The 27,524-nt window shown below is 52.1% G+C and overlaps 9 protein-coding genes across 9 annotated transcripts; 4 read left to right on the forward strand and 5 right to left on the reverse strand.

Moving 5' to 3' along the window:
- Positions 1 to 3,894: 3,894 nt before the first annotated feature.
- Positions 3,895 to 4,227, forward strand: EI97DRAFT_440642 (uncharacterized protein; the record flags this gene model as incomplete). The annotated part of the gene is made up of 1 exon (XM_033799649.1): positions 3,895 to 4,227. The coding sequence occupies one exon, from the start codon at positions 3,895 to 3,897 to the stop codon at positions 4,225 to 4,227; it is 333 nt and encodes a 110-aa protein (XP_033655666.1).
- A 3,810-nt stretch (positions 4,228 to 8,037) lies between these two features.
- EI97DRAFT_373428 (cysteine proteinase) lies at positions 8,038 to 10,602 on the reverse strand (the record flags this gene model as incomplete). Its single annotated transcript, XM_033795401.1, has 3 exons — positions 8,038 to 10,225; positions 10,304 to 10,500; positions 10,567 to 10,602. 3 exons carry the CDS (start codon positions 10,600 to 10,602, stop codon positions 8,038 to 8,040), a joined length of 2,421 nt encoding a protein of 806 aa, XP_033655667.1.
- Positions 10,603 to 11,514: 912 nt separating this feature from the next.
- EI97DRAFT_394235 (WD40 repeat-like protein) lies at positions 11,515 to 14,650 on the reverse strand. The gene is made up of 2 exons (XM_033796295.1): positions 14,508 to 14,650; positions 11,515 to 14,458 (listed from the first exon to the last, which is right to left on the reverse strand). Exons 1-2 carry the CDS (start codon positions 14,522 to 14,524, stop codon positions 11,596 to 11,598), a joined length of 2,880 nt encoding a protein of 959 aa, XP_033655668.1. The 5' UTR covers positions 14,525 to 14,650; the 3' UTR covers positions 11,515 to 11,595.
- A 115-nt stretch (positions 14,651 to 14,765) lies between these two features.
- On the forward strand, positions 14,766 to 16,278 carry EI97DRAFT_431391 (P34-Arc-domain-containing protein). The gene is made up of 6 exons (XM_033797921.1): positions 14,766 to 14,912; positions 14,962 to 15,203; positions 15,253 to 15,539; positions 15,595 to 15,730; positions 15,779 to 15,928; positions 15,974 to 16,278. Exons 1-6 carry the CDS (start codon positions 14,851 to 14,853, stop codon positions 16,051 to 16,053), a joined length of 957 nt encoding a protein of 318 aa, XP_033655669.1. The 5' UTR covers positions 14,766 to 14,850; the 3' UTR covers positions 16,054 to 16,278.
- A 156-nt stretch (positions 16,279 to 16,434) lies between these two features.
- EI97DRAFT_431392 (dynactin-like protein subunit 2) lies at positions 16,435 to 17,994 on the forward strand. The gene has a single exon (XM_033797922.1). It carries the CDS (start codon positions 16,519 to 16,521, stop codon positions 17,830 to 17,832), a length of 1,314 nt encoding a protein of 437 aa, XP_033655670.1. The 5' UTR covers positions 16,435 to 16,518; the 3' UTR covers positions 17,833 to 17,994.
- Positions 17,995 to 18,275: 281 nt separating this feature from the next.
- Positions 18,276 to 19,610, reverse strand: EI97DRAFT_354120 (uncharacterized protein; the record flags this gene model as incomplete). The annotated part of the gene is made up of 3 exons (XM_033794881.1): positions 18,276 to 18,869; positions 19,005 to 19,073; positions 19,140 to 19,610. Coding segments are annotated over 3 exons (1,134 nt in total), but the record flags the coding sequence as incomplete, so codon positions are not given.
- A 391-nt stretch (positions 19,611 to 20,001) lies between these two features.
- EI97DRAFT_414390 (uncharacterized protein) lies at positions 20,002 to 22,243 on the reverse strand. The gene is made up of 2 exons (XM_033796827.1): positions 21,923 to 22,243; positions 20,002 to 21,870 (listed from the first exon to the last, which is right to left on the reverse strand). The coding sequence occupies exons 1-2, from the start codon at positions 22,190 to 22,192 to the stop codon at positions 20,128 to 20,130; spliced, it is 2,013 nt and encodes a 670-aa protein (XP_033655672.1). The 5' UTR covers positions 22,193 to 22,243; the 3' UTR covers positions 20,002 to 20,127.
- A 174-nt stretch (positions 22,244 to 22,417) lies between these two features.
- EI97DRAFT_431394 (uncharacterized protein) lies at positions 22,418 to 24,209 on the reverse strand. The gene is made up of 2 exons (XM_033797923.1): positions 23,380 to 24,209; positions 22,418 to 23,330 (listed from the first exon to the last, which is right to left on the reverse strand). The coding sequence occupies exons 1-2, from the start codon at positions 23,829 to 23,831 to the stop codon at positions 22,637 to 22,639; spliced, it is 1,146 nt and encodes a 381-aa protein (XP_033655673.1). The 5' UTR covers positions 23,832 to 24,209; the 3' UTR covers positions 22,418 to 22,636.
- A 676-nt stretch (positions 24,210 to 24,885) lies between these two features.
- On the forward strand, positions 24,886 to 27,523 carry EI97DRAFT_246038 (uncharacterized protein). Its single transcript, XM_033794098.1, has 4 exons — positions 24,886 to 25,999; positions 26,051 to 26,776; positions 26,826 to 27,001; positions 27,052 to 27,523. Exons 1-4 carry the CDS (start codon positions 25,071 to 25,073, stop codon positions 27,435 to 27,437), a joined length of 2,217 nt encoding a protein of 738 aa, XP_033655674.1. The 5' UTR covers positions 24,886 to 25,070; the 3' UTR covers positions 27,438 to 27,523.
- The last annotated feature ends 1 nt before the right edge of the window (position 27,524 follows it).

Genomic DNA, 27,524 nt, shown 5'->3' on the forward strand with positions numbered 1-27,524 from the left:
ATATTTGATACAAAAAAAAAAAAAAAAAAAAAATAAAAAGAAGAAGCCACTCGCAGTTAGTTTTGGGGTGCGCGGCTCCCTCGGCGGCATTTCTGTCTGAGTAGAAGAGCAAGGTGTGAGATACCAAAACCGATGTCTTATGCCAACATGTCCGGAAACATGGTTAAGCCAACCCATGTTTGTCTCGCGCTTGCCTGCGCAGTCCGTATACGGCTGAAAGGGTATATAAAACCCTTCTGGGATAACTGCACAATCTACAACAATGTCTCTCTTCTGTACTCAAACAAACAGGAGAGGGCTTACAACGATAAAGAAAGCGCTTACGCGACATGTTTTCCAAACGATCCTACGATATTCACATGTGCGGATTCGTTTGAGAGTTCTGTCGAAGATGCCGGATCGCCGAGGTAGATGCAAGTGCTCGAATGAATTCAAATACCTCTCTGTTCTTTCTTAAGTATCGTTCGAAAATCCATGTCCTTTGTCTTCGAACCAAGGTCATAAACGCGATAGCTTCAAGATATATGTCACTTCTTCTATGCATTATTGAAACTTCTTTTGTGCATTCTTTATGCTTCCAAGAAAACGCTACAACCTACTTTATGTGCGCCGCTCGTCTGAGTAGCCTCTACCAAAGCCGGGGAAAGGGACAGAGAGAGGGAAGAGCTAAGGATTGGGACCCTCCATCCAGCCTATCATGTTTTATTCGAATGGTTGTCCCCGGCGGAAAAGCGTTATTTCCCATTAGAGATTGAGATGGCGGTCATGGTGCACGTCCTCAAGAAATTCGGCCGCCTGGTTGAAACAGCACCGCCGGTGAACGATTCTTTGTCGACCAGGCTGCACCTATGGCTATCGCTACCTGGAAGAGGTTGGCTACATTATCCACTGAGAGACCAACATCCGGTTGCGTTATGCCGTTTGCTATATTCAAACAGTGGGAATGGTCCATCTACGGTTTGTCTACCGCTCGGGCAGAACCCACGTAGTGCTGGCTTACCACGTAAATGGGGATCGAAAAACCATCCACAGAAGATATAGATATACTGGCAGGTTATAGGAACGATTCCGGTTCTCCAACCGCTCGATTGAAGAAAGCAGAAGAGTGGGAAGCTGTTCCATGCAACCGACCATGTTTGATTCAGAGAGATTACCACCAGCAGAGAAATGATACTTCCCATCCTAGGAGAAATAGCTGCTACAGTCCATGCGCTTAAGAAAGTTTGGCATCTTGTCGAAACCGCCACATTAGTGAACATCTTTGTTGATCATGCAGCGCTCACAGCCATAGCGACTCAGAAAAGGCTGGCAACTTCTTTCACGTTGAGAGCCAAACTCCGTCTTCACCACGCAGCTTGCTACCTAAACAGTGGGATCACATGATTGAGCAAGCTGCCGTAAAGCACCCGGATCCGAAAGATCATGAAAAGGACATTCAGTGCCGTGACGGTTGCTAAATTCTCTATCACAAACGCGTTTTCAGAAATCACATCGAAACCTTAATGTGGCGCCTGCTCACTACCTAAAGACGTCGAAAGATAAAGCCACAGACGCAAAGCGCATGCAAACACCCTGCTCCAGTTCTTTAAGGGCTACAGTATTCTTCACTGAGGTTTTGCGGCCTGTCTCGGTCCTCAAGAAAGATTTTGGTCCCGCTTCATGTTGTGCGAACAATAAGGCCAAAAAAATCGTAGTGCAGTGCATCATTTGTCATGTCGGCAGGCGTGGCGATTCCCATGGACAAGTAGTGCTGTTGAAATCGAGTACGAGAAATCAACGAAAAACAACAGCGACAATATAGGCTTGCGTACAGCGAATCTACTCGATGTCCTAAAGTGTCAAAATACACATCCTATCGACAACACCAGAAACGCAACCACAGCCCCTCATAAATATCGAAGCCAGAATCGCATGTTCAGAATACAAGCAACCATCTTGACACAAATCTATGTGCATCCCCTCCTGTGGCATTCTATAGCCAACAAATAAGCTTGGTCTTCATTTCGAACCGCAAACGACCTTATCCCCCATTATGTTGATAGAAATCTTCTACTATCAGCTCCGAACCCCATGTTTGAGCGTTTCATGGGCTGGAATCATCCGTATCTTGAACTCACGTTCGAACATTTCATGCAACCGTGTACATCCGAACTTCATCCAAGCATGTTTTACGTTTCTTAACCCGAACTTTACTGCCTTACACTGGGCATCATACCAATTTCTTCCAAAACCTCGCGTCTGCATCGATATTTCGAATCAAACATCAGCAGAGAACATGTATGCGCAGTTGGCAGTCTTTGTCGTACCTAAACTTCTTTACAAACAATATATATTAAGTTAAACGAATGTTGAATATTACACAGCCTCCCTAATGTGTGCTTGTGTCCGACACGCCTACTTAGATGAACGTAGAAACAGAGCCATGGAACTGAGAAACAAGGGGACGCACATATGGATCCCTCAGATCTACCAACACCGCGACTTCAAGTGTCTTCTACCTGTCTTTCACTTTGCTAAATGGATAATCATAGTGATTGATTGTTGCTTCGGGTAAAAGAAAAATCTTCAACAGTGGCTATGTTGAGCAGCTGGCCGGCCGCATTCGAATGTCCAAACCTTGGCCCAGAGCTAAGTATGTCCAGCACAGGGATTCTAAAGAACCTATATGTGCTTCGGCGAATGCGCCATGCGACTCGTCGGCGAGACAATGGATACATATACTCCGAAAATCTGCTAGTATCTGTCTTCATGCGTTGTGTGCGCTTTCTCCCCGCTTCAAAACCATCGGAGATGTGGTGATGTTCTGGAAAGACGAGCATTAGTTTTTTTGATCTTCGGCAATTGACAGTCCGCAGCGGCAAGTTCAAAATTCCACGTTGCAAACCAATGTTCGAAAAAGAAAGTCAAAAAGTTTCATGTGCTCCGTTTGCGGATTCGGGGGTTTATTTGAACTCCTTTATCTCCCTTCTCACCTCACTCGTTCGATCATGGTCTGCACACTATATATCTCTGTTTAAGGAGTACTGTATTCCCTACAAAACTCTATCGCCCACAGCCTATGTTCCGGAGTTCTTTTCTACAGTGAAATAGCGAATAAGGACCAAAATCCCGATGAGAAAAAATGGTGTTGGAAAATAAATTCTCAGAGACATTAAACATGTCTTGAGCTTCTACTGCGCAGTCGCAAATTGCGCGGAAAGAGCTAAAAATTGGGCCAGTGTGAAAATGTGTAAAAACAAGATTGTGAGATAGCAATGTGGTCTCGTATCATTGCCCGGCTTCAAAACGCAGAACGACCCCAGGGAGGCATATATAAACCGCTCAAGCTTGCCTCAGCATGCTCTGTCCTCCTACACTTGTCACTTTGTCTTTCGTTCTTCTCTAAACTTCGCCTAACCAACTTATATGTCCTGGAAGAGAACGGAATTTTCGTCCGCCCTGTCCAGCTATTGCAGGCGAAAACTCTCACGGAGTTCAAACTTTTACAATTGCCCGATTATGGAGTTTGTCTTCTGAAATTTCGATCGATTGCCCACTATGTTGTCCTTTGGCTTCTCTAGATGCTATAAGACACAGACTCCGGAAAAGCAACCTGTCCGCTCGATCTCCTTCAACGGAATTCGTCTTCTCGCACCCTCTACACCGTGTTTTCCTCCTCTAAAACAACAAAGACAAGTTCGCAAATGTTCTCGACAAGGAAGGATGTTCAATTTGTTCGAACTAAGCTATGGATATTCAGCATGGGATATTTCGGAAATCTTTCAATGATTTCACATGTCTGGAAAAAAAAAAGGATCCATAAGAGGTCCTGATGTAGTCTACAGAACTGTCACATTCGCGACACATGAAAGCTCCACCACATAATCTGCCGAAGCCAAAGGATTCCTAAAAAGGATGGAGCCCACTCAGCAACGCCGGGCGCACTCTGCTCAGCAATACCTGAGGCGTTTCCAGACTGGAGGCCGACGACCTCCTCCGCAAAGCGCGGCGCAGGATAACTACACAGAAGAGGTTGATGAAAGAAATTGTAGAACTACAGCAACAACAACAACAGCTACAACCACTGATGCCACTCCCTCTCCCCCTTTCTCCTTAGCAGACCTCTCGTTCTCCTTCTCCTCCTGTTCCTCCTCAGCAACCGCAACAGCAACGGCAAAAAGCAATGGCGGCGGCAGCGGCGGTAGCGGCAGCCCTACCAGCATCAGGAACAAAGTAACGGTGGAGTAACGTATGGAACAGCGGCAACAGCAACAAAAATATTGGATGGCGTTCTCATTGCCGTCCCTCCTAGGACAAACCCCCTACCATCAAATCGACCTATACTTCGAATATTCCGTATCCGCTTTCGCATGGGTTTGTGTGGGGATCATACTCGAGCTATTCAAGTACTACAACTTGTCGCTGAAATGAAGAATTATGCAAACTGGAAGATGCATAGACAGCATCTAAGCCCAGCAGGCAATCAAATGTGCGGGTTGGGAACCCATGTCAGTCCCTTACAATACCTACAAGGACGTGGGAGTACCACATGTAAGGAGAAGGTTAGCTATGACACGAGCCAGAGTATCGAGTATGTAAAAGCAACTCTTGAACAACCTTCAAACCGAAAGTACATGAGGCGGCGAAGAAAAGCGTTGATGGACCATGCAATGGAAACCAACTTGGCCGAGGGCGGCAGTACTGGAAGGTTCGTTATGATGACGGTCTTGGATTCGTTATAGATTACGTTGCTATGCATGTGGCCACAACGCTCCACCTGCGGCTATGGCTATGGGAGCCACTGCGGATCTCAAAGTTCCCACCCTTTTTCCTTATGCTCCAAATTTCGGGTAACCAATACACGTATGTGAAGACAGCACCACAGAACAGCCAATCTCAGTCAACATGCAAAGCAAAGGCAGCCGGGGGCATTGCAAGCCATAGGAAGGCCGAGGAAGTCAAAACGAACCACCAACCGGAAAGACAACCATCCACGAAAATGGGTACGAAGGCTTCCCACAGAGGCCATCTTATCCAAATACAAGGCCAAAAAAAAAACATGAAATACAGCTACCGCCGCCACCGATGTCAACCCAGTCAGTGCTCAACCGGGCGCTATCCGCATCTGCAGATGTTCATAAGACGGAGGCTCCTGCCAATGGCCAATATCGATCCAAAATCCCAAGGCTAAAGCTGAATGTCGGCGACCACCAGCTCTGCAGACTTCATATAAATGTCTTCACTCTAGAGACTCTAACGTCCGATACCACGATGAAGAACAACATGACAAAACTGTCCCTACAAATTGGTCAGGTTCGAATCATGCGCTGGCTGGATCTGGACAACTACGGCCTCTTTCGCGATGCCCTTTGAACTTCATTTACTCCTTATGCCCCATGGGAATGTTGCAGCATTCAGCAGCGGTACCGGTGGGGATGGCCCTGATGTTGCGACAGTACTGGAATAAATGTATAAATCTTAAAAAAAAAACATTGATGACATTGAAAAAGAACTGGAAGTTACACCAGGTATCTTTAATACGAACATTTCAGACCACATGGCATACCTCCAATGTCTTCCATATCAGTTCCGCGTGCTTACCCGGAGGCGATACAGCATCACTCCTCTAGCACCCGGCAAGAAGCGGCATATATAATCCCTCAATCTCTCTTAACAACGTCTCTTCTCACGCCTGGCACATCTCACTCTCATCACAATTCCTCCAGCAACATCTTATGTTCCGCTGAAAGATAAGCAGTCGTCCCGCTGCATGTCTCCGTGTCTCCCTGTCTAAAATATTGTCCAGCACGCGTTCCTATGTTTTGGCTGAAAGATAAACGACTGGAACTGGACACATGTTTTTCTCTTCCCTCAAGGATACAACATTACCAAGCATGTTCGAGGAAGAAGAAATCGACGACGGCAGGAGTGATGGAGAAAAAGAATAGTGCACGAGGACCTTCCTCAATGAGCGATATTGCGAGGATATGTCTGAAAATCCAGATACCGAGTTCCAGCCGGGATGTCCGTTCCCCTCCCTGCCCAGATTCAGCGAAGCAAAGGGGTTGAGAGCGGAGAGAAAACAAACACATTCACTTTACCATATGGATTCCGTCTAGGATTGGAAAACCCCTCACTTCCTCCACAAAATCATCCTTCTGTCAGAAAATCCAGTATCAGGGATTGATGTTCTCAGAGGACATTTTCTTTTCCCTAAATCCCATACACTGGCCTGTGATGTCCCGAACCGAAACCCAAGCCTGCTACATACAAATGCTCAGCTCACACGCCTATGTGCGAGACCATATCCGTTTCGGTAGACACTGTGCAGAATTGTCCCAGAAGCACGATCATGCTGTGTGCGCAAAAAGAACGAGGGAATTCCCGATGCGGCCTTTCCCCTTTGCCCAATCTTAGGGACAAGACATCACAAAAGGATTCATGGACGTCCTGGATGTGAACCCCCACGTCTTCTACAGCTATACCTTTGTACGCATCTTCTCGTCGAAAGGGAAAGCTGTTAAAAACCCGCTGTCGATGAAATGTGTAATTCAAGCTGTGTCTTCAACGTCATGGGCTCTTTGCGTTGACGGTAGCTTGACGCGCACGATGAATGTTCCTGGAGTCTGTTGAAGAAAGATAAGACGACGACGACATGTGTAGCGGCGTCGTTGCACTTGTCGGGGAGATATCTCGAGTTCCGAAAATCAACCAGAGATGCATGATATATCACAACCCCATGCTTTTCCACTCGCAGGTGCCGAGGGGAAAAGAAAAGCGGTACAGAGCAAAGAAAATGAAACAGAAAACCCAAAAACCTGCTCCATGTGCCAAATTAGATTATCAGCGAGGCATGCTCTTCTGCTGGGAAATTTGATCAGCTTCTGCACGATGCGTCTTGCTCTCGCCGTGAGAAACAGTAATAACCGCCTCCATGACTATGTAAACTCTCTTTTCAAACTAGACCGCATATGTGGCACAATAAGCTGGTATCAGCGGCGCAGCGGCCTAGGCAGAGCAGTATATAAACCGTCGAAAGTGTCCTCCTCCTCGAACTCCACGCCTACTCTCGCAGGAGTTTAATCTAAAAATTTCCAAAACCCTGCTAATGTCGGGATACTCACAACCGCACCCGCACCACTGCCTAAAAGAACCCGCCCAAGCTCATGACTGGGAGGTGTGTCCCATTTGGAAGCACATATCGACGATAATAGCGATTACCACCACCACCATCCCAATCCCAGCGGGAAAGAGCAAGAAAGAAAACCCACCCATCATCACGTTTTCCCTCCCAACCCACCTTCCGAAAATCCCAACATCCTCCATATAAACTTCATAAGCAGAAGAACCAATTCCTACACCAGCTTCGATTATTACACCTCACACCTCCACTACTATCGAAAACCAGCAGTTCGGGGTTTCATGCTCGTCCAAAAGAGCGTTCTTTTACACCAAACCAAGACAATGAGCGCATACACCCATGACGGAATTATACCCATCGCTAGATAAGCAAAGGGTCAAGCAGGCAACTCAGTTACGTACGAAAGCCGAAGCAACAGCAACAGCAACAGCATCAATGCCCACCACCAACGTCATCACCATCATCATCATCAGCGGCAAAACCTACCACATCTCCAAACCAACCCACCATCATAACCCCCTCCCTCCTTATCCCATTCCAAAAGCAGCACTGGTAAAGCAAGAAAAGCGAAATGGGATAAAGAAGTGGACAAGAAAAAGAGAAAACGAAGAAGAGGTGAAAAACGAAGAAAAGGTATATAGACCGAAAAGCAGCGTAGATGTACAGAGAAGAAACGCTGCCATATTTATCTACTGGGAAGAAATATTCGCCGTTGGCCTTTCTACCGCTGTGCCAATTCTTGCTTGGCCTTGGTCCTCTGGTCACGGACCACGTGCAGGTCTCCTTGTCCTGGTCTTGAGCCGTCTTCTCGTCTCTTCTTTCCGCTCCTCCTCCCATAGTAATCCGACAAAACATACTCCCAGTCCCCTCGTCCAACATGCCACCTCACCTCCTCACACTCCTCAACCCATCACCCCTCACGACCCGGACGACCCCATATGAAGAAACGTCGACTTCTTCCTCCCAAGACTAAACCGATTCTTCCCCTGCTTCTCCTTCTCCTTCTCCTCCCCATCATGCTCGGCATCCTCTCCGGCACCACCCTCTTCACCCCCACCCTTCTCCTTGCCTCCAGGCCAAAACTTCGGTTTCTGCCGGAAACTCATACTCCCCCTGCCGAAACGGCCCAGACTCGCTTTACTAAAAGTGCCCACAGTCGGAGTCCCCGCGCCATTCTCTTTCTCCTTCTCCCTGCCGGGATCCGCCTCGGACACGTCCTTCTCTGCCGATTGCGCTTCCCTCCTCCTCGATTCCTCCTCCGTCTTAGCACTGAGCTTGCTTGCCGCCAACGCCATCTTCAGCTCCTCCTCCTGCCTCTTGATACTCTCCTTGACTTCCCTCTCCTTCTCCTTCCTCTCCCTCTTCGCCTCCTTGTCTCTTTCCTTCTCCGCTGCCTTCTCCGCGGCTTTGCGTTCCTTTTCCTCTTTCGACTTGCCGCTTTTATCCTTCTTGAGGTGGAACGAGGAAAGATTGTGTTTGGATTTCTTGGGGCTCAGCGCGGGGACAGGGACGGAGACGGTGTGGGTGTGGTCGAGTGGTTGGTTTGTGGTGGCTGCGATGTTGGTGTTCTCGGTCGAGAGCGCTGGCGGAGCCGTAACCGCGTGGTTCAGGACTGCGAAGGAGGAAGCATCCGAGTCGAGGTCGAGCTGTGGCGTCGCCGCATGAGCCAGTCCGTTCGGTACGCCCGCAGTCCCATTCACATCCTGCTTCAGGAGGGTTGCCGTCGGTTCCGACGTCGTCGCGGGAACTGGGACCTCAGCAGTACTACTAGCTTGCTGCTCAGCCGCCAGCGCTTCAGCCTCTTGCTCCTTCTGCATGGCCTCGAGGGTGGTTTCTTGGTAGAACAGGACGTACGCGCACGCGAGGACGTTTTCGCCGCCGAAGAAGTTGCGCACGTAGGATTTGTCGACGGGTTCGACCATTTCATCGTCGAACAGGAGCCAGCCGCGATCCTGCGTCTTGATGATGGAGACATAGTGCCCGTGATATGGTCCGCCGCCAATATGCACCACAACGGCGTAGAGTTCGTAGATGCGGTCTGGGTCCTCGGCATCCTCGGTCGTGTTGAAGAGGCGGAGGTAGTAGGGATAGACGACGCGGTGGAACAGCTTATGGAGGCGCTGCAGATCCCCTCCAATGTACTTGAAGCGCTTGAGATGCAGAGCTAATATACGCGGGAGTCGTTTGACCTTCATCCGCTTTTCTGCTTCTTGGAGGCCGCCGCAGTTGTCGCAGTGGAATTTGTCGCGTTCGCAGAGCATTTCTTCTTCGGAGAATTTGCGAAGGCAGCTGGTTACAGAGGAATGCTGTTCGAGGTCGACGGAGAGGTCGAGGAACGCTTCGTCTCTCTGAGAGGTTTTTTCGCAGGTTAGACATCTGGTTTCTGATGTCAGAGTTCCTTCGAAGAGGTCGTGTACCCATTTCGTGTTGTTGGCCACTGATGTAGATGTCGCATCTGCTACCTGTTCCATAGCACGAGCCAGAGCTCCCGAGTCCCCTTCGCCGGCTTCTCTGAGGCGCTGCTTAGGAAACTGCTCCACATGTTCCACCACTTGGTTGAGCAGAAAATTCAGAAACTCGTGCGCGTCGTGATGTACGGGGGTCCGGAACATCTCATTCTCCCTCCGTAACACTTCGAGGAATTTGTTCGGGCTCACGACGCCGATCCGTGATTTGTGAGCTATTATCGCTTCGAAGATATCCTTCAACGATGTGAAGAGCGATTCCGACATGCCATATGCGCTCGAGTTCTCATAGTCCATAGCCAGCACGGGCCCTGCCGCCAGAGCGGCCTTCTTCTTGTATTCAGGCGAGTCCTTATTCTCCTCCGGTTTCACGCCCGGTGACGTTGGAAGCGCCGGTGGGCTGAGAAGACCTCTCCTCGCCGCCGCATTTGGAAGGGATAGCGAATCTCTGCCTTTCGGCGAGAGTGCTGAGTTCTGTGCATTTGTCGAGGGCACATCGGTATTTATCTTAGGAAGGGCGACGGCGGATTCCGACACTGATCTTTGGAGCGTTTCGGGCGGGGATCGTGTAGGATAGCTTATGACGTGTTCTCGGAAGGGTGCCGAGTAGTACAGAGATTGCACTATGGAATTGATATAGCTGGCAGGCAATTAGTGAATTGAAAGGCAGTCTCGATTGGTAGAGGTGTACCATGTGCTCCCAAACTAGACGGCCGACGGAGTTAGTACACAGTAGACCAAGCGGAGACAGCTACGGCAGCCAGGCATAATTACATTCTCGAATCCAAAGAATTTATCGCTTCCGTCTGCACGTATTGGACCTGCATCGGCGAGGAGCCTCTCCAGCGGCGTTGGCTGGGGGGCATTCGGATCCTTCTTCAGCGGTGCGGCATTTGCGGCAGGGTTCGCCGGACTCTGCTCAGAGGGTCAGTTCTGGGTATTTATACAAGGCCGATGAAGGGCTGATACGGAGAGACGGACAGTGCCAGCTTTGAATCGGCCAAAGAATGAAGTCATGGCACTCGGTCCCTGCCTGGACTCGAGTGCTGCGGTGGGGGGGTGTTCTGCTGAGCGTCACCGAGCTCTGTGGAACAAGGTTTCGGCAATGGCGCGTTCGACGTGGAGCTGCTGCGGAGAAGCAAAACGGGATGGGAAGCGTCGTGTATCCTCGCGCCCGTGGACTGGAGCTGGGTTGCCGCACAATGGGCTGGGGTGTCGCATGGGGGTCGAAAGGGTTGGGTGGGAGAGTCGTCACAGTGGTTTCCGGGCGTGGTCGGCAATCTGATTATCGATTTCACGGTTGGTGCGGCGTAAACATCGGCGGAATCAGCCCAGCAACCAGTACGCGAGGAGGAGAGCGCAACCGATGCGCAGTGAAAGAGGTCGGCATGGGAGGGGAGGAGCAGAGCGGCGAAACTCGAGGACAGGCGGCAGACGAGGTCAAGGCAGTTTTGGAGAGGACGGCCCAGCGGGCTGGGAGCCGTTCACTGCTAATAATATCGGGGGTGGCGCGCCGTGCACCTGGTATTCTCCCTTTCTCCCCACAAACCCCGACCCACGCGAGGAACAAGGCAAGGCACTTCGAGAAACGGGGTCCAACCGAGCTCTGGAACACAACAATGGGCTAGGCCGTTTCCGAGCCAGAAGGCATGCGAACCATTCCCCACTGGGCAGGTCTCTGGTAGATGCTTGAATAATGCTTGCCCTGTCGCTGCGAGGCCACGCGGAGAACGCCTCTTTCATCATCTGGGCAGCCTCAGAAACTCCCAAGGCGCAAAGCAGAGTTGTATGGGGGTACCGAGTACTTCGTTCCTGGCTAAATTAGCAGCCGAACCCATCGCAGGTACAAGTACACAGTTAGGCGGGTGTAGATAGATTAGTACAACACTGTCACATCTATGGTCCAAAAAGTGTGCCACATGATGGTTGGCCGAGAGTCGTGCCACACAACTGCTTTAATTGAATTATCCATAGCCTATCATTCACCACCTCAATGCTTTTGCATCTCTTTCATGCAATGTCGACGAATCCTCTCTTCTTCGCCACTTTGCCGTCCTCCTTTTCAACATCTTCGAGCCTGACAATGGCCGCCTCATCTACCCGCTCGCTCACAAACTTCATGGCTGCGATATTGAAGCCAATCATGTCCTTGACGCTGCCCAACATGCGTCTCAAGTCCTCCCTCATTGACTCCAGCATTCCTTTGAGTTCCCTGCTCGCCACTATCTGCTTGTGATGCGTCTTGAGCATGAAGAACAGAACTCGGCACGTCAGCGTCACGTTCCACTGTCTTTGCACCCATATCGAAATGAACGTGAACAGCGCCGGCAGAGTGGCGAAGGGGAGGACGAGGAGCGCATCGTGCAACTGCGCAGCCGGTATCCTCGCGAGGACCTGGAGAACGTGCCGTTCGGCGCTTATGTTGCCCAGCGCAAGGAAGAGCGGATTTCGTTGTGGAGGTGCGAGCTTCGGGTTGCTCCTCTTCTGCAGCTCCCATTCGCGCACCAGTTCCAAATCTGCGAGACCGAGCTCCAGCGCTTCTGCTATCCGTTCTCCCGCTGTCAGTGTGCTGATGGTCTGGTTAGACGCCGCAACCGCCTCGGCTGACTGGCCCTCCAGCTGTCCATCGTCCTCGAGGGAAGTAGCAAGCGCCTTCTCGTACATTTCCTCCAGTTCGCGCTCCCGTTCCTCTTCCAGAAAGATGGGTTCGTCTGACCGGGTCCATATCCTAATGCTCTTATCGTGCGAGGCTGTAACAACAAAATCTCCAGTTCGCGAAACTGCCATTGCCCATATCTCACCGTGGTGTCCTTTGAGCTTTTGAATCTGCTCAAACTTGTCGCCGTCCCAGCTCTTGACGAACTTGTCCTTACTTGCGCTGAAGAAAAGATGCTTCTCGTCTTGCTGAACCGGATGAGCAATGAATGAAATCTGCATGATGCTGTCCTCGTGACCAAACAAGGCTTTGTGGCAGTCACCAAAGTCCAATCCCCATATCCGCACGTTCTTGTCGGCGCTACAGGTGGCAATGAGTTTGCTGTCGCTGGAGATGGACATGTTCAAGACCGGTAACTTGTGACCGTAAAGGTTCAAGAAAAGCTTGAGCGAGTCAACGAAGAATACCTTTACGGTATTATCCAATGTTGACACTGCAAGCAGTCGAGAGTCAGGAGAGAAGCAAACGCTGAGGACGTCGTCGTTGACCTTCAGAATTCGCGACTGGACCAGCTTGAGCCGAGGAGTCGTCCGCTTGGTACCTGGGATTTCCTCTTGAACGATCTCGAAGTTCCAAAACTTGACGCTCTTGTCTGCGCTGCCACTGACAACGGATTTGCCATCGGGGTGCACTTGCAGAGTCCACACTGCTCCCTCGTGCGCCGGAATGGTGTCAAGGAGAGATGACGCAGCAATATCGTAGAGTTCCAGATTGCCTTCCTTGGTGCCTACGATGACAATCTTGTCACCGGGAAGAAAAGCACAACACAACGCGTACCCGCACTCCAAAGTCCTGAGGCAGGTTTGTGTGCGCGTATTCCATATCTTCAGCCCTCCGTTACATGCCGACGCAAGCATGCGGTCGTCCGAGCTAAGCGCAAGAGCGCGGATATCGTTCCTATGGCCTGGAAGTTCAACAGAGAGTGACCTAGAGTAATCCGGCACCTCCTCGCTCTTGGTCTTGCTCTTCATCGCGACTTCATACACATCAATCAGGTTGTTACTAGTTCCCACCAGTAGATGCAGTTTCTTGGACCCTCTTATGTGCATCCATGCCACAGATCGCACCTTGCCAGCCGTCCTCAATGTGACATAGGGTACTATGACGTCGGTTATCTCGGCATCCGCTATGTTGACCTTCTCTGCCGATTCCTTTTCTTCAGCCAGTTCTTGACCTTCGCTCTTCGCTTTCTCGCGTCTCCTCTTCCTCTTTCTAGCAAGCGCTTTCTGTATTTCTCCCTCCGACCTTATTCTCCAGAGTTCCACTGATTTTTCCGAACCGTGTACAGCGATATAGTCCGAGTGGGCGTTGAAGGAGATCTCGAGTGTCCTGTCTTTACCCTGCCGGTACAGTATTCCTCGCTCGTGCAGGTATCGCCCTTCGCCTTCGCCAATGGAAGCTCCCGCTCTTCTTAAACCGGCCAGGTCAATACCCCAAACTTTCAGCTCTCCATCATTGCCAGCAGTTATGCAGCCGCTTCCATCATCTGCTACACCTAGCGCCCAGCATTCTCCATTGGACTGGGCGATATGTGTCTCTATGCAATGCTGCGTGTTGACATCCCAGATCTTGATTAATGAATCCTTGCTCGTTGAGAGGAGAAAAGCCTGGTCTGTCTCAGAATCGACTCCGGCGCCGTTGACTCCCTCTTCTCCAGCCTCCTTCCCTGGATGCAAGAAATGAAGCCCAGTTATTTGCCCTTTGTGACCACGGAGCTTGAAGAGCCCCGCTTCAGAAACCAAATCCCAGATTACAATGTCTGTGTCCTTTGATCCGCTTGCTAAACGAACGCCGGATTGATCGAAGGCGAGTGTAGTAACGGCGGACTTGTGGCCGTTGAAGCTGAGGATGACAGTCGCCGTCCTTGAGTCCCAGATGCGGATGCTACCGTCCGCATAACCGACGGCGAACACATCAGGGTCAACTTCGCTCCGACATAGTACAGTGACCTCTTCTGTGCACGAGGAATCCCGCCATCTGCTCAAAAGTTCGCCTTTCTTGACATCCCAACATAAGACCTCTTCGTTTGCAGCAGCGTATGCGCGACCCGATCCGGCTGGACGGCTAGATCCCGGTTGGGTGACTCCTTCAGAAGTCCAGACAATGTTGGATGTGGCCGAGGCGACCACGCCAAAGGCATCGGTCTGCTCGTACTTGCTGTCTTCTTTAGTGTGAAGTCAACTGCAGCTTGTGCGTGGGTACATACCTATATGAACGGACCATTTTGCGAAAAGAGAGGGTATCTAATAAATCCGAGAAGTATGCTGTAAACAGAACATAAAGCGATTCACAGCGACTGCGACCCCAGATCAGTACACTGCGATTTCAATTCGCTGGAATGGTGGCATGATACTGCAAATCGTTCGGAGGTTGGAACTTTTTCTCGGAGGTCTCGGGAGATCCCCACAATTTCAGCCACAGCAGCCACCACAGCCACATATTTGACTGCACTCACTGAGCACCACAACGATGAGCTTGAATGTCCTACCGCAACCTCAGCATTTCGCGTCTTTTCATTCCACTGCCTCGAACGACTGCCCGCATCCACGATGCTTCTTTTGGACTACCAAAATGTGTTAATCGAGTCCTTACTCAAGGACCGCTTCGCAGGGTACGCCTTTACCCCGCTGCATACTGCTTCAATAGCTCACCATATCCAGCGGAAATCCAGTCTCGATTGACCAGGTAGTCTCAGACTTCGACGGCGTTACCTTTCACATATCCACTCCGGAGTCGAAGACCAAGATCCTGGTCTCCATCTCCGTCAAATGCTTCCCCGAGCTCGTAAAGTACGGCGCCCAGGCCGTCCTCGAGCGCGAGTATGGCCCATATATCGTTGCACCAGAGTCAGGCTATGACTTCTCAGTACAGGTGGACCTTGAGAGTTTGCCTGAGGATCAAGGTGCGATCACTATGTCGGGACGATGGAAGGGAAACTCACAAGAAACCAGAGGCCAGGGATGACCTGATTCGCCGGATATCTCTCCTGAAGCGTAATGCCATGGCGGCGCCTTTCGAGCAAGCATTCGATGAGTTCCACCACTTGCAGGAAGAGGCCTCGAAGTACACATCGGAATCAGCACCTCAGGGTGTGAAGGAGGGGGGCGAAGTGCGCGCTATCCACTATCGAGAAGAGGAGGCGATATTCATCAAGGCCAGCCACGACCGCGTTACCGTCATATTCTCTACAATCTTCCGTGAAGAGACGGATAGGATCTTTGGCAAGGTGTTTTTGCAGGTATGTCCATATACATATCTCGAACTCATGTGTCATTCGTAACCGTTCGGAACAGGAATTCGTTGATGCCAGACGGCGGGCAATCCAGAATGCGCCTCAGGTTCTCTTCCACAACGAGCCTCCGCTCGAGCTTCAAGGCCTTCCAGGCCTAAACACCTCTGGCGCTGGCGAGATCGGTTACATTACGTTTGGTATGCTTTCTTCCGGTATATCGCGTGACTCCAAGCTGACCAAGCCAGTCTTATTCCCCCGTCACTTGACGAAGCAAAGACGTGAAGAGGTCATATCCCACATCCAGACATTCCGAGATTACTTCCACTACCACATCAAAGCATCTAAAGCCTACATCCATTCGAGGATGCGCCGACGGACTGCGGACTTCCTTCAGGGTAAGAGAACTCGACATCATGACAGGCATAGCTTACGATTTTTAGTTCTGCGGAGAGCCAGACCTGAGACCGAAGAGAGGGAGCGCAGAACTGCAAGTGGACGCACATTCAAGGTCCAATCTTGAGGGAGGTGAATGGCACCGTGGCTTGAAAGGGTGGGCAGTGTCTCAGACTAGCGTTCTTGCCTCGAGCGAGAATGGAATGGAGAATCAAGCATTTTTAGAGCAAGCGTTTGTGAGGGTTTGAAGCGAGTGAATGTGCGTTATGTTGAGGATATGAAGCGCGACCGGGTGTATGATCCGACTAGAGTCTCTCGACAGTAGTGGATCCAAATTTTTGATTGAATCTCCTGTCATCGCGAACCATACATATTGACCAGCTGCGGTACCAGTGCTGCATGCTCCGACCCTCTAGCACTGAGGAGATCCAATTCACGTGATTCCGCTGCTTGACTTCCCCTGGGCCCTCGACCAATCGCGACCACTGAATCCCGAGAACGCGTCCCCTAACTTCATAACCTCACAACTTCCAAGACAACTCCCATCAAACCCCGTCCCTACCTAGCAGAACCCAATTGCCTCACCGCCAAAATGGCAGAAGCTTCCAAACCCAAATACGAAAACCTCCCGGGCATCGACACCTCGCCCGACGTGTACGAAACACCCGACCTCGACGCCGAGACGTCCACCATCCAAGCCTCGACCGCCGTCTCCGAGTCCTCAGGCCACCCCTCCGACGACGATGAAGACGAATCCGCAATCCGACATCAGCGCCTGCAGCCCGACGTAGCGCGGAACCGATTCCGCCCGTCGCGCGTAGATGCCCAGGGTGTGGATTTCTCCGACAACATCAGTGCGCAGCGGAGGTCGTATAAGACGTCTACACGAAGGCGGCGGCGGGGCGAGATGTTGGGGGATGCGAGCGGGGAGGACGGCGAAGGAGAGGAGGAAGAGGAGTCGTTTAGTCGGCGGTTGATGCGCTTGCGACACGAATTGACGGAGCTGGAAGACGAGTACCGTGCCCGCGTCGAATCGGGTGATAAGAGCAAGATCGAGGAGCAGGACCCGAAAGAGGTTCTGGAAATGATAAGTGATAAGGTGGATATGATTTATGCGCGGCGGAGAGGCGGGGTCAGGGGTGCAGAGGCGTTGCTAAAAAGGACGATGGAGAGGTTTGATGGGTATACGGCGTTTGGGCCGAGTGAGAGGATTGGCAAGGCGATTAGGGAGTTGCCGCCGTTGCCGGGGAGTCAGGTGCAGAAGAATCAGTTGGACTTTGTGTTGGAGCAGGCGGCGGATTTTGACAAGAGGTTGGAAGGGTTGGAGAAGGCGTTGGGGGTGAATGGGAATACGATGCCGGATATCAGTGAGAAGTCGACGTTTCCGGTGTTCACGACGCTGGAGCGGTTGGAGCAGCTGATCGTGGCGGTGGCGGATGCGAGTGCGGGGAATCTGGATGTTGCGGCGGAGAAAGTCAAGAAGATGATCCAGGATGCGGAGGAATTGAAGGAGTTGAGGTTGGAGACCGAGGGTGAGGGCTCCGGGATGAATGGCGCACCGCTGTTCACCGCCGAGCAGGAAGCAAAGATCAATGCTCTCTACGGCACACTACCTACCATCGACAAACTCGCACCTTTCGTGCCATTGGTACTGGAGCATCTCCGCGCGCTGCGCCTGGTACATACGAGCGCTTTCGAGGCGGACATGATTCTGACAGAGCTGGAGAATCGCCAGTCGAAGCAGGAAGATGAGATTAAGAAGTGGAGGACTGCGCTTGATGTCGTCCAGAATGACATGAAGGTGTGCGAGGAGAGTATGAAGCTCAATATGAAGACTGTTGGGGACTGGGTTAAAGTGCTGGAGGAGCGGATCGAGAAGTTGCCTACTCCTACCCACAGGGAGTGATGACCTCCCTATTGAACTTATTAGAGAGGGCAATGGAGGGACGAGTAGATTGTGAGCGGAATGCTCATGAAGTTGGTTTGTGCTGGGATTTCATTATGGTCGTTGCATACAGATACCCTATCTAGCATTCAATGTGCAATTCAGGAGCCCTGCCTCCTCAAGCTTCTCAATGCTTTCTTCCTGGCCTTGCTTCGTCACGAGCATAACTGATGGGTCCCAGGACCTCCTCACATGGGAGAGGTCAAGTAGGCTTCGGATGGTAAGGAGGTGCTCAGCATGTGCTTTCCCTCCGGTTCGACGAAGGCAGGGTCGTTAGGAGGTACCATTCAATGCATGCTCTCCACGCAACAACCCACCGTAGCGCAATATTATTCCACACTCTTCCCCTTATATCCCTCTCACCCCGCCCCAACCAACCTCCTCTCCCTCCCCTTCCCCCCATCCTTATCCCTCGCATACACAACAGCCTTATGCGTCCGCTCCTCCCACCCGGCCCCCTCCCCCCTATGCCCCTCCATCCAACAATCCCGACAATACAGATCCCCATCGCAACCCAGACACTTGAGCGTCGCATCGTCGTTGCAGATGCAGCACCATGAGGCGATCTCCTCGTCTGTGAAGGTGGGGAGGTTGGAAAGGGTGTGGGACTGGGATTTGGATTTAAAGGCTGTGGGTACGGAGGGGAGAGTGAGGTCGTCGGAGTTGTTGGTTGATGGGGCTGGGGACGAGAAGAGGGAGGCGAAGCGGCGGGTGAGGTCTTCTTCTGTGGCGAGGGTTTGGGGGAGGGAGGAGGGCGGGAGGGGGGAGGGGTCTGAAGGGACCGATGGGAGGGTGAGGGGATCGTCATCGCTGTCGCCTTCATCGTTGCTGTTGTTGTTTTCGTTGTTGTCGCTTTGCGGGTCGTTGTTGGCTGGAGGAGTCGGAGGTTCGGGCGTTTCGTTGAGGACGCGGGATACCAGTTCTTCTGCTTCTTCTTCCTCGGTTTTGTACGGGTTGGTGCGTTCGTCTTCTTTCTTGGGGTCGTTGTTTGGCGGACTCTTAGGATGGTCGTTTTCCGCCTCTATTGTATTCCGTATTCTACTCTCAGGGTCGTCAAGAGCTTCCTCAATAACCTCCTCTGCTTTAGCCTCTTCGTCACTTCTCTTCCCATCAAGACCATTCCTCTCAGATACGTCCTTCCCAACCCTCACCCCTCCACTCCCAACATCAAACTCTACATTCTCCCAATCCACCCCGTCCTCCTCTTCCACCCCTCGACCCCCTCCTCTCCTCGCACCCCCCAACCTCTCCCTACTCCCCCTCCTCACCCCCGGCAACGCCCCCCTAACCTCCCTCACCAACCTCCCCAAATCCCTCTCCTCCTCCCTCGAAACATCCCACCCTCTCGCCTCCCCTCCCAACCCACCAGCAACATCCAACTCCCTAACCAACTCCTCCAAACTCCTCTCATCCTCCTCATTCACCTGAGTTTCATCACCAGCAGACCCAATACCCTCAGCAACAGCCTCAAGATAACTCTCCGCGCCGGGAGCAATCACGGGCGCGCTTCCTCCTCCTCCTCCTCCTCCTTCCCCTTCTCCTTTCTTCAAAGCCCGCGGCGAAGAAGCCGACGCTATCGGACTAGCAGACCCGAGTCTAGCGAAACGCGCGAGGAGGTCGTCGTCTTGTGTTGTAGGACGAGTAGGTCGCGTTGGAGTTATGGAGGCATGCGGTGTACGGGAGGGAGAGATGGGTGTGCCTTTAAGGGCGTTGAGGCGCGCGAGGAGGGTATCGTCTGTCTCCCTATTTGGCTCTGGCGGAGCCATTATAGAAGGTTTGCGGGTTGCGGAGCGGAAGGATGGTGTGGGGAGCTTGGAAACGCTTGGGCGGTTGCAGGATTGTGGAGCTTGGTTGGATGCCGTTTCTAAGGGGACTGGGGTATAGGAGTGAGATATCGCGGATTATGCCATAACCTGAGCATTTTATGGGGTTGGATGACGGTGGTTATAACACGAGTTTGTTGGAAGCTCTGGGTATCTCGTCGAGAGCTCGGGGGTGAGCGGAGTTGCGGGGGTTTCGGGTGGCTGTGGCGTTTTCCAGGTTGTGGCTTGGGCGACGACGGCATGATCCTGTATTATATTCAAATACATTAACACAGGGTTGATTTAAACGCGGTAAAGAGACATTGATCGTAATTCTCTATTCCTCATGATACTCTTACACTACCCATGCATTATTCCATTGACCAAACCAATCCCACAATCCAAAACTCCTGAACTCCATGCTCTGCTCCCATGACGAAGAACCTTACTTACGCTACCATCTCCAGATTAACCAGAAGTACCAAGCAAACACCACAGCTCCTACACCAAGCACGCTCTGCGATAATTCATGGACGAACAACGCAACTCCCTTCTTCCTAGGCCTCTTCTGCTGTCCCGCAGTACCCCAGATCTTCACCTCTTTCTTACTATTTCCACCTCGGTCGTGACCATCATCTGTTCCATAATATCCCGCGTGTTGGATGAGCGGGTACGTGTACTGTGATTGTGATGTAGGCAGAGCATATCCACCTCCCGGACTCGTGCTGCGGGTGCGGACATTCGGGTTGCGCACTTGGAGAGTTCCGCGGTCGGACGTGGCAGAAGAGTTGGAGGAAGTTGTGGTATGAGAAACGCCGTTCTGATGGGATTCAACAGATCCTTTCTCCGCCGGAGGTGTAGGTTTGATTGTGGGAAGAAGAGGTGCATCGCCAACTTCCAATTTCGGTGACAATCTGCCTGAAGCAACCAGGGCAGCTCGAACAATTAGTACAAACAATGTCAGGAGGAATAGCATGGCGTAGCGAATGAAGATGCCGAGTTGGTCTGGAAGCAGACATAGATGCGTTTGAAGTGTGGGAGCAGCAAGACCTTTCTCTACCGGATTCCCTTGCTCGTCGACGGGATTCCATAGACTGACAAGAACAACACCTGGTTTTCTTACGCCCATGGCCCAGGAGATTGACTTGACCGTGATTTCCCTTATGCCCCCGCCAGCGGAAGCATAACCTCGGTGAACTACTTCGCAGTAGTCGTGGTCATCGCCCGAGAAGGCGTATCCTATGTTGCCGATTTTCTCAGTGAGGTCCTTTGTAATCTCACGATGGAGGACGTTTTGGTACTGGTAACCTCCTCTAACAGCAATTGCGTTCCGGTCATCCTTTTCCAGGGGTTCTTTCTGGCCTTTGGGTGGTGGAGTAGGTGGCCAGTGTTCGCGTAGTGGTCCGCAAGGAGTACCCTCATCCCGATAAAGCGGTACGTGGGAAAGAAGAATGGTGGGAAACTCCCTGGCCTCGTCCTGCAATTTCGGTAGTTCGGCTTTGGCAAGCGCGTCAGCTTCGATGCAATGGTGAGGAAAGGGTGCAGTCCGTTTCAATCCCCTTCTCACCCTCAGCTCCTCCTGTGCCAACCTCTTCTTTTGCCTCCTTACGCCATCCAAGAAATCCACAGTAGGTCTCCAAAGCTCTTCCGCGGATTCGGGATTTGCTTGTCCCAGCGCACTCAATGATACCGAATCCAGGGACACGAAAGTATGGTTTCCGATAATGTCGACCCTGTTACCGTCACCGAAATAAGCGTTGAAGCGCTTCCGAACAGCTGCCTGAATCCCTTTCCCAAAACCCAGATCATGGTTCCCCGGCAAACTGCTGATGATTTTCCTTCCGGGCTGCCCCGGTCTGGGATCCAAACCTCCATCTCCAAAATGAGCGAAAAAGATATTCGAAAAGCGTGCATATTCCCTTAACCAGAAGCTATCCCCATATTTCCGGTATTGCTGCTCAGGACTCTTGGATGTCCGTGTAGACCATTCCCTTCCGCCGTCAAATAAATCTCCGAGAAATATGACAGTGTCTGGATATAGCACTTGTTGTATCCGCGAGTAGGTTCGGCGAAGGTACTGATCAGTGAACTGGACTGTAAGAGTATTCAGAGGCCACGGACGGCCGGGATAGGTGTGAGGGTCGACGAGCTGCGGGTCGGCGATAAAGACGACTCTATGTGGATTTGCATCGCTGTGCTGTACTATTGTTAGTTCTATAGCAACGACCTGTAGAGATTAGGGGTAATACCCAGTTCTCCCATCTCTCCCATTCGCAAGAGGCAACGCTGCTCTTAAACACGCCTCTTTCACCGTAGTACAGTGCAACCAGCCAAATAACAATCAGTATCCTTCCTACACTTAGAATGCTCCTCCAACGCCATCTCCTTCTGGATTCGTTCCAGCGCGGCTTCAGACGGTATAAAACGAATGCGCGCGCGACTCGCCATGCTTGATGCGCTAAACTTTCGGGTTCCCCGTATGCATCCACTGGCATCCCATAATCGTCGTAAGCCGTCATCGTCCGAGGAAATGGCGGAGGCAGCACGGAAGCGGCATCTCTCTGGTGTGTTGGAGCTCATGCGGAATGTACGGAGGTGAGGCGGACCCTGCAGCTCGGATCTCTTGAGATTGAACTAGCCGAAAGCGCTTAGGACAAACAGGGATGGATCGGTAAATGAGCTTTGGCGCCCGGGTGTGGCTTGTTGGACCGTTTGGCATTCTGGTGAACAGTATGTAGCACTTGCAGGTATTCAATGGTATCTGTATCTATTGGTCATACAGATGCTCCAATGGGTTATCTAAGTTATGCGACACAAAACAGGCTCATTAGGTCTGAAAATATCCAACCCGACCAGTCCTGAGTTCTATCCGTTATAGATGCGGCGACAAAAGATCGTCTTCAAAATACAACCTGCCGCAAAATGATGATCCTAACTTCAGAAACACCCGTCGCTGAGGACTCTTAGCGCCTCCCAGCGTTTTCCTCCTCCTCATCGTCTCCGGCTTTGAAAGGATCATTCGTTATCTCGAGATCGTCTTCCAACTCCGATGGGTCATCATGGTACTCATCTCCCCAACCAGACCGAAGACTGATGTCATCCTCCTCTTCTCTCAATGTTTCTGCGGCCTCTAGCGCATCCGGATCATCCGCATACTCTCGCTCAAGGTCCTCAACTGACGCTCTTCTTACACCGGCCCGTTCCTCTGCCTCCAGTTCCGCGGCCCTCTCTTTCGTCTTGCGATACATGATCCAGCCCGTCGCCAAACCCGCTACAATACCGATGACGATGCTTAAATAGCTGATGGCCTTGGTTTTGGCGTCCATCTTGCCGCCGCCCTCGGCGATCTTCTCCAGCTGGGAGCCGACGAAGACATGAAGCATGAGCTTCGGAGACACTATTGCCGTCGCGGAGGCGTATGATGCCCAATGTACAGTAGGGAACGTGGCAATGGCGCCGTTGGAGAGCGAGTAAGGGAGGGGACACATTCGAATCATGACGAGGAGTTTGATGCCGTCGTGTTTCAGCGTGAGAGCGAGCGCCGCAAAGCGCGTGTCGTGAGCTACCAGACGGTGTACCATGTTCTTCAGAACGCTGCGGGATAGTATAAACGAGACGGTGCTTCCAACTACCGATGCGCTGGCGGCGATGAACCATCTGAAGAAAATTAGGATGTGATGTCCAATTGTTGAGTGGCTGTCCTTACCCGTTGGGGAATCCAAAAACGAATCCACATATAGTCAAAAGCGTCGAGTAACCTAACAGAGGAGGGAATGATACGACAAATATCAGCACCCAGAGAATCAGCCAGCCGGCTGGCAAATCCCGCCATTTCTTGGTATAGGGTAGTATCGCCCGGAAGATGGCCTCATTGTATATGATGAATAATATCGACAAGACAAGGCACGCCAACCCTCCCGTCACCAGCAGGGCTCTTTGCCAAGGCGATAGATGGTTGTATGTTCTCATCGCTCTCCGCTGGAGTTTGCCCGCGTTCTTCATCATCCGTTCCCGCAATGTCGGCGGATGGGTGGAGAATGAATCATTGCGGCGGAAGGAAGAGGATCGGCGACTCCATATTGGGCTGTTCACCCTTTCTGGCCTTTCCTCGTCTATGGGCAGAGCCAGGGCGCGGGCGTCATAATGGTCTGCGGGCATGGTGAGACTATCGGGTGCTGGAGGATGGCTCGCGGAGGGCGCAGAGGCGCCGGCGGACGGAAAGGAGGATGGAGATGGTTGAGCGAGTTGCCTAGAAGTCTGTCCTGCAAACGGGCATTGCGCGTGGTGAATGTGATAGGATGTTGAAGGAGACGCGTGGTGGATTCATCTTGGGTGAGGAAGCTGTCAGAAGCACCGCCCCCTCTCCGCCGCGTACCGCTCAGTCAGCGGACGGAGCTCTCTTGTTCCGAAAAGGTCCAAAGTTCGGGTAGTCATTGCTTGCGAGGCCATTACCTAGGTACCTCTCTCCGGATTTCTTAGTATTTGCCAGTTTGCTGGTTCTGAATTCACGACGTGCTTGGGTTCCATCATCTCGACTATACCGGTATGCAACATTTGTTTGAAGACCCTGGCTGTATGCAGGCGGGTACCAACGTTTACGTATGCCGCATTGGGCATTGCGCACAGGCACGTGACCGTGGAACCTAGTCACATCATAACAGTACAAACAATTGATTCCCCTGAGTTAAATAGGAGGCTCGTGAGTCGGAAAAAGTAATCGTCTCGAAGCCCTTATACGTGTATGCTCCGCGCTGTAGAGGCAGATGTCAACGTGACTTCAACCTCGCTGCACATGTGCAGCGGGGTGAGTCCGGCCTCATTGACAAACAGCAGGGCTCACCTTGAACATCTCTCCATCATCATTCACCTCCGCCGGTGCCACACTCCCGCCTCTACTCCCTGTTTCCGGTCAGACGCTCACTCCCGCTTTGTAAATCCCAGAGTCAACACCAAAGGTCAACCATACACAGTACACAACCATTGCTCCCTTGGATCCCCCGCCGGTGAGAGCCCGCCCCAAACCTAATCAATCGATCGGGCCGCCGCCCCCCACCCAACCCGTAAGGCTGGACCTCAACCCTGGAACAGCTCCGGACCACCTTCATCACGCAGTACATAATACCCCAGAGCCAAGACTTACTTCCTTACGGCCTCGCCAGCTTGCCTCTGCCCTCCGTCTCCTCAACTCCCTCTCTAGCATCTTCCCAACACAATCGCTGCTGCGCGCTCTTGCTGCGTGTCCTTCGTCCCTCGCCGTTCTTTTCAAGGTTCCCTCTCTCTCCACCCCGCTTGCGCCCTCTCCTTCTTGCGCAGCGCCCATCTTGACCCACCTGTCTCGACGGCGCAACTGCGCGCTTCCCCCAACTCAGTTTGACCTCTCCAATGCATTGAGCGACAATGGTCGCTGACGACATCTACGAAGCTTGTCTTCCGATCCTGCAGGATGAAGGGTCCGACGACGATGAGAAGACGGACAAGCTGGAGGAGCTGTTGCGCAAGAGGACGGGTCTGACGGGCAAGTCGCTCGAGAACGTTGTCATGGATTGCTTGTGGCGCTTCCGCGAAGCCGGCAGCTCCTCGACCTCACCTCCACCGAGCCGTCATACCATCATCCGTCGACCGTCCCCAGCCCCCTGGCAAGCCAACCGTGTCCCTACTCCCGTGAACCAATCCCCCCGAACCACACATCCCCCGCCGGGCTTCGGTATAGTCCCGCCTGGCTTTACCAGAGCCAAATCTTCCAATGCCTCTCCATTCACCTCGCCGCGTCCCTCGCCTAGGTTGGCTTTCTCGACCCCCCACATCCCACATAGCCCGAGCCTTAGCGCCTATCAGTTCAGCGAAAGTAGCCCCGCTCCGGACACATATGGTGACCTAGGTAGCGATTCCGTAGACTGGCTCGTGAATGATGACTCCGGCAGTACCGAATCCTCGTCCTTGATGGGCGACGGTATGCTCAATGGCGCCGCCCCAGAATTCATCCAGTCTTCGATGGATATGGGTCCCTACGACATGCTACGTTCCATCCTAAGAGACCACAGGTCGGACGAGGAGATTGAGAAGGCACTCGAGGCAAATGGCTATGACCTAACTGCTGCGTTATCAGCTCTGGCGGGCAATCAGGGCTTCGATGCTCAGTCAATGTCCACGACGCTCTCAGAGCCTACCACCTACGTCGTTGGGAAGTCCGTGAGTCCAGCGGTCAGACCTGCGACTCCGGCTGGCCAGGCAAGGAGCAATATTGTGTGCAACTACTTTCTCTCCTCGGGCCACTGCGCCAGAGCCGACTGCAGGTTCAGCCACGATCCGAGCAAGACGCTGTGCAAGTGAGTACACTGTTCTACGATTATCTTGCTCGGTGATTGACTCGTGTATAGATACTTCTTGAACGGTAACTGTCTCGCAGGTGATACGTGCCTATTTTCTCACGATCCTTCCGCGCTCATGGCACGTATGGCTATTTCGGACGCCAGCACTCCCCCTGTGCAGAGTGTCGTACCCAACTTCATGCAAGATACCGAAGCATTTCCGTCACTGCGGAGAACTGTTTCGCCTTCCCCCAAGTACACTTCTGGCATGTCGACCGCAGAACCAGCTTCACTCGAACAGTTGTACAAACTTCACGGCTTAACGCGTCCTCCACCAGGCTTAGGCCCCCTTCCCACATTCACTCCAGGTAATCTCAGTCATCCTCAGTCCCGACCGAGCAGCAGGCACCCCTCTCGCGCTGCGACGCCATCAGTACCTTCGGTGGACGACAATGAAGCCTTTCCGACTCTCGGCTCCGCTGCAGCGAAAGCAGGAAAACGTCATCATGGCAAGCGCGGAGGTCACGGACACAGCAATAAAGAGCAGGCCGTACCCACCAACCTGGCGGATGTGGTACGCATGTCGCCTTCTCCTAACCCAGTGCAGCTGCGGAAAACCGTGAAGCCGGCGAAGAGTTTCAATGGATCGCGTGAGAATAGCGCCGCTGCGCAAGCCATTCCCGCTCCAGAACACATCCCCTGGCTTGAAACTGGTGATGCTGCAAACAAGGCGTATTTGCAAGCACGTGCTGAAGCTTTCAAGCATGGTAGTTTGCGGAATAAGTTTCTGCAAAGGTAGGTGCTCCTCCTTGTCGTTCTGACCGCTTGCTAACCCATTTCTTAGTGCCGCTCAGGCTTGGAACCGGAATGATTCGCGCGCCGCAAAAGCTCTGAGTCTTCGGGGTCAGAGTGAGAACAATCTCATGCGTGAAGCACATCGTGAAGCTGCCCGTCATCTTTATGAAGAGCGGAACAAAGACACTGGACCGAATGCTCGGGAACTCTATGTCGACCTTCACGGTACGTTTGAATGTGTCGTTGTTACAGGCTGATGGCTAACTGGGTTCAAGGTCTTCATCCTGAAGAAGCAGTATCTTACCTTGAAGGTATTCTCCTCAAACACAGCTCATCCTCCCGTCCCGTCTACGCTATCACTGGGACTGGTCATCACTCCAAGAATGGCAAAGATAAGGTTGGCAAAGCAATTCGCGCTTTCCTCACCGAATGGCGATATGCCTTCCGCGAATTCTCTGTTCCTGGAGACCGAAACAACGTAGGCGGCATTCTCGGTATCGATCCCAGCAGCTATGACAAGGCGGCCGCAGAGAAGTCGAAGGAGAGTGAAGCGAATTCAGTTAATGAGGCTGCTTCCGGCAAGGATACCAAGGTCAGAATCATGAAGAGAGAAGAAATCTTGGATGCTCCTAAAGGTCCTAGATTAGCTGCTGGTCTGTGAAGACCCAAGCGTGCAGACAGTATACTAACTCAAACAATGAGAAAAACAAATTCACATTCCAGTTCAAAATCTGCATCTTTATCACGA

The sequence above is a fragment of the Westerdykella ornata genome (assembly GCF_010094085.1).
Source record: "Westerdykella ornata strain CBS 379.55 unplaced genomic scaffold EI97scaffold_5, whole genome shotgun sequence".
Classification (NCBI taxonomy): domain Eukaryota; kingdom Fungi; phylum Ascomycota; class Dothideomycetes; order Pleosporales; family Sporormiaceae; genus Westerdykella; species Westerdykella ornata.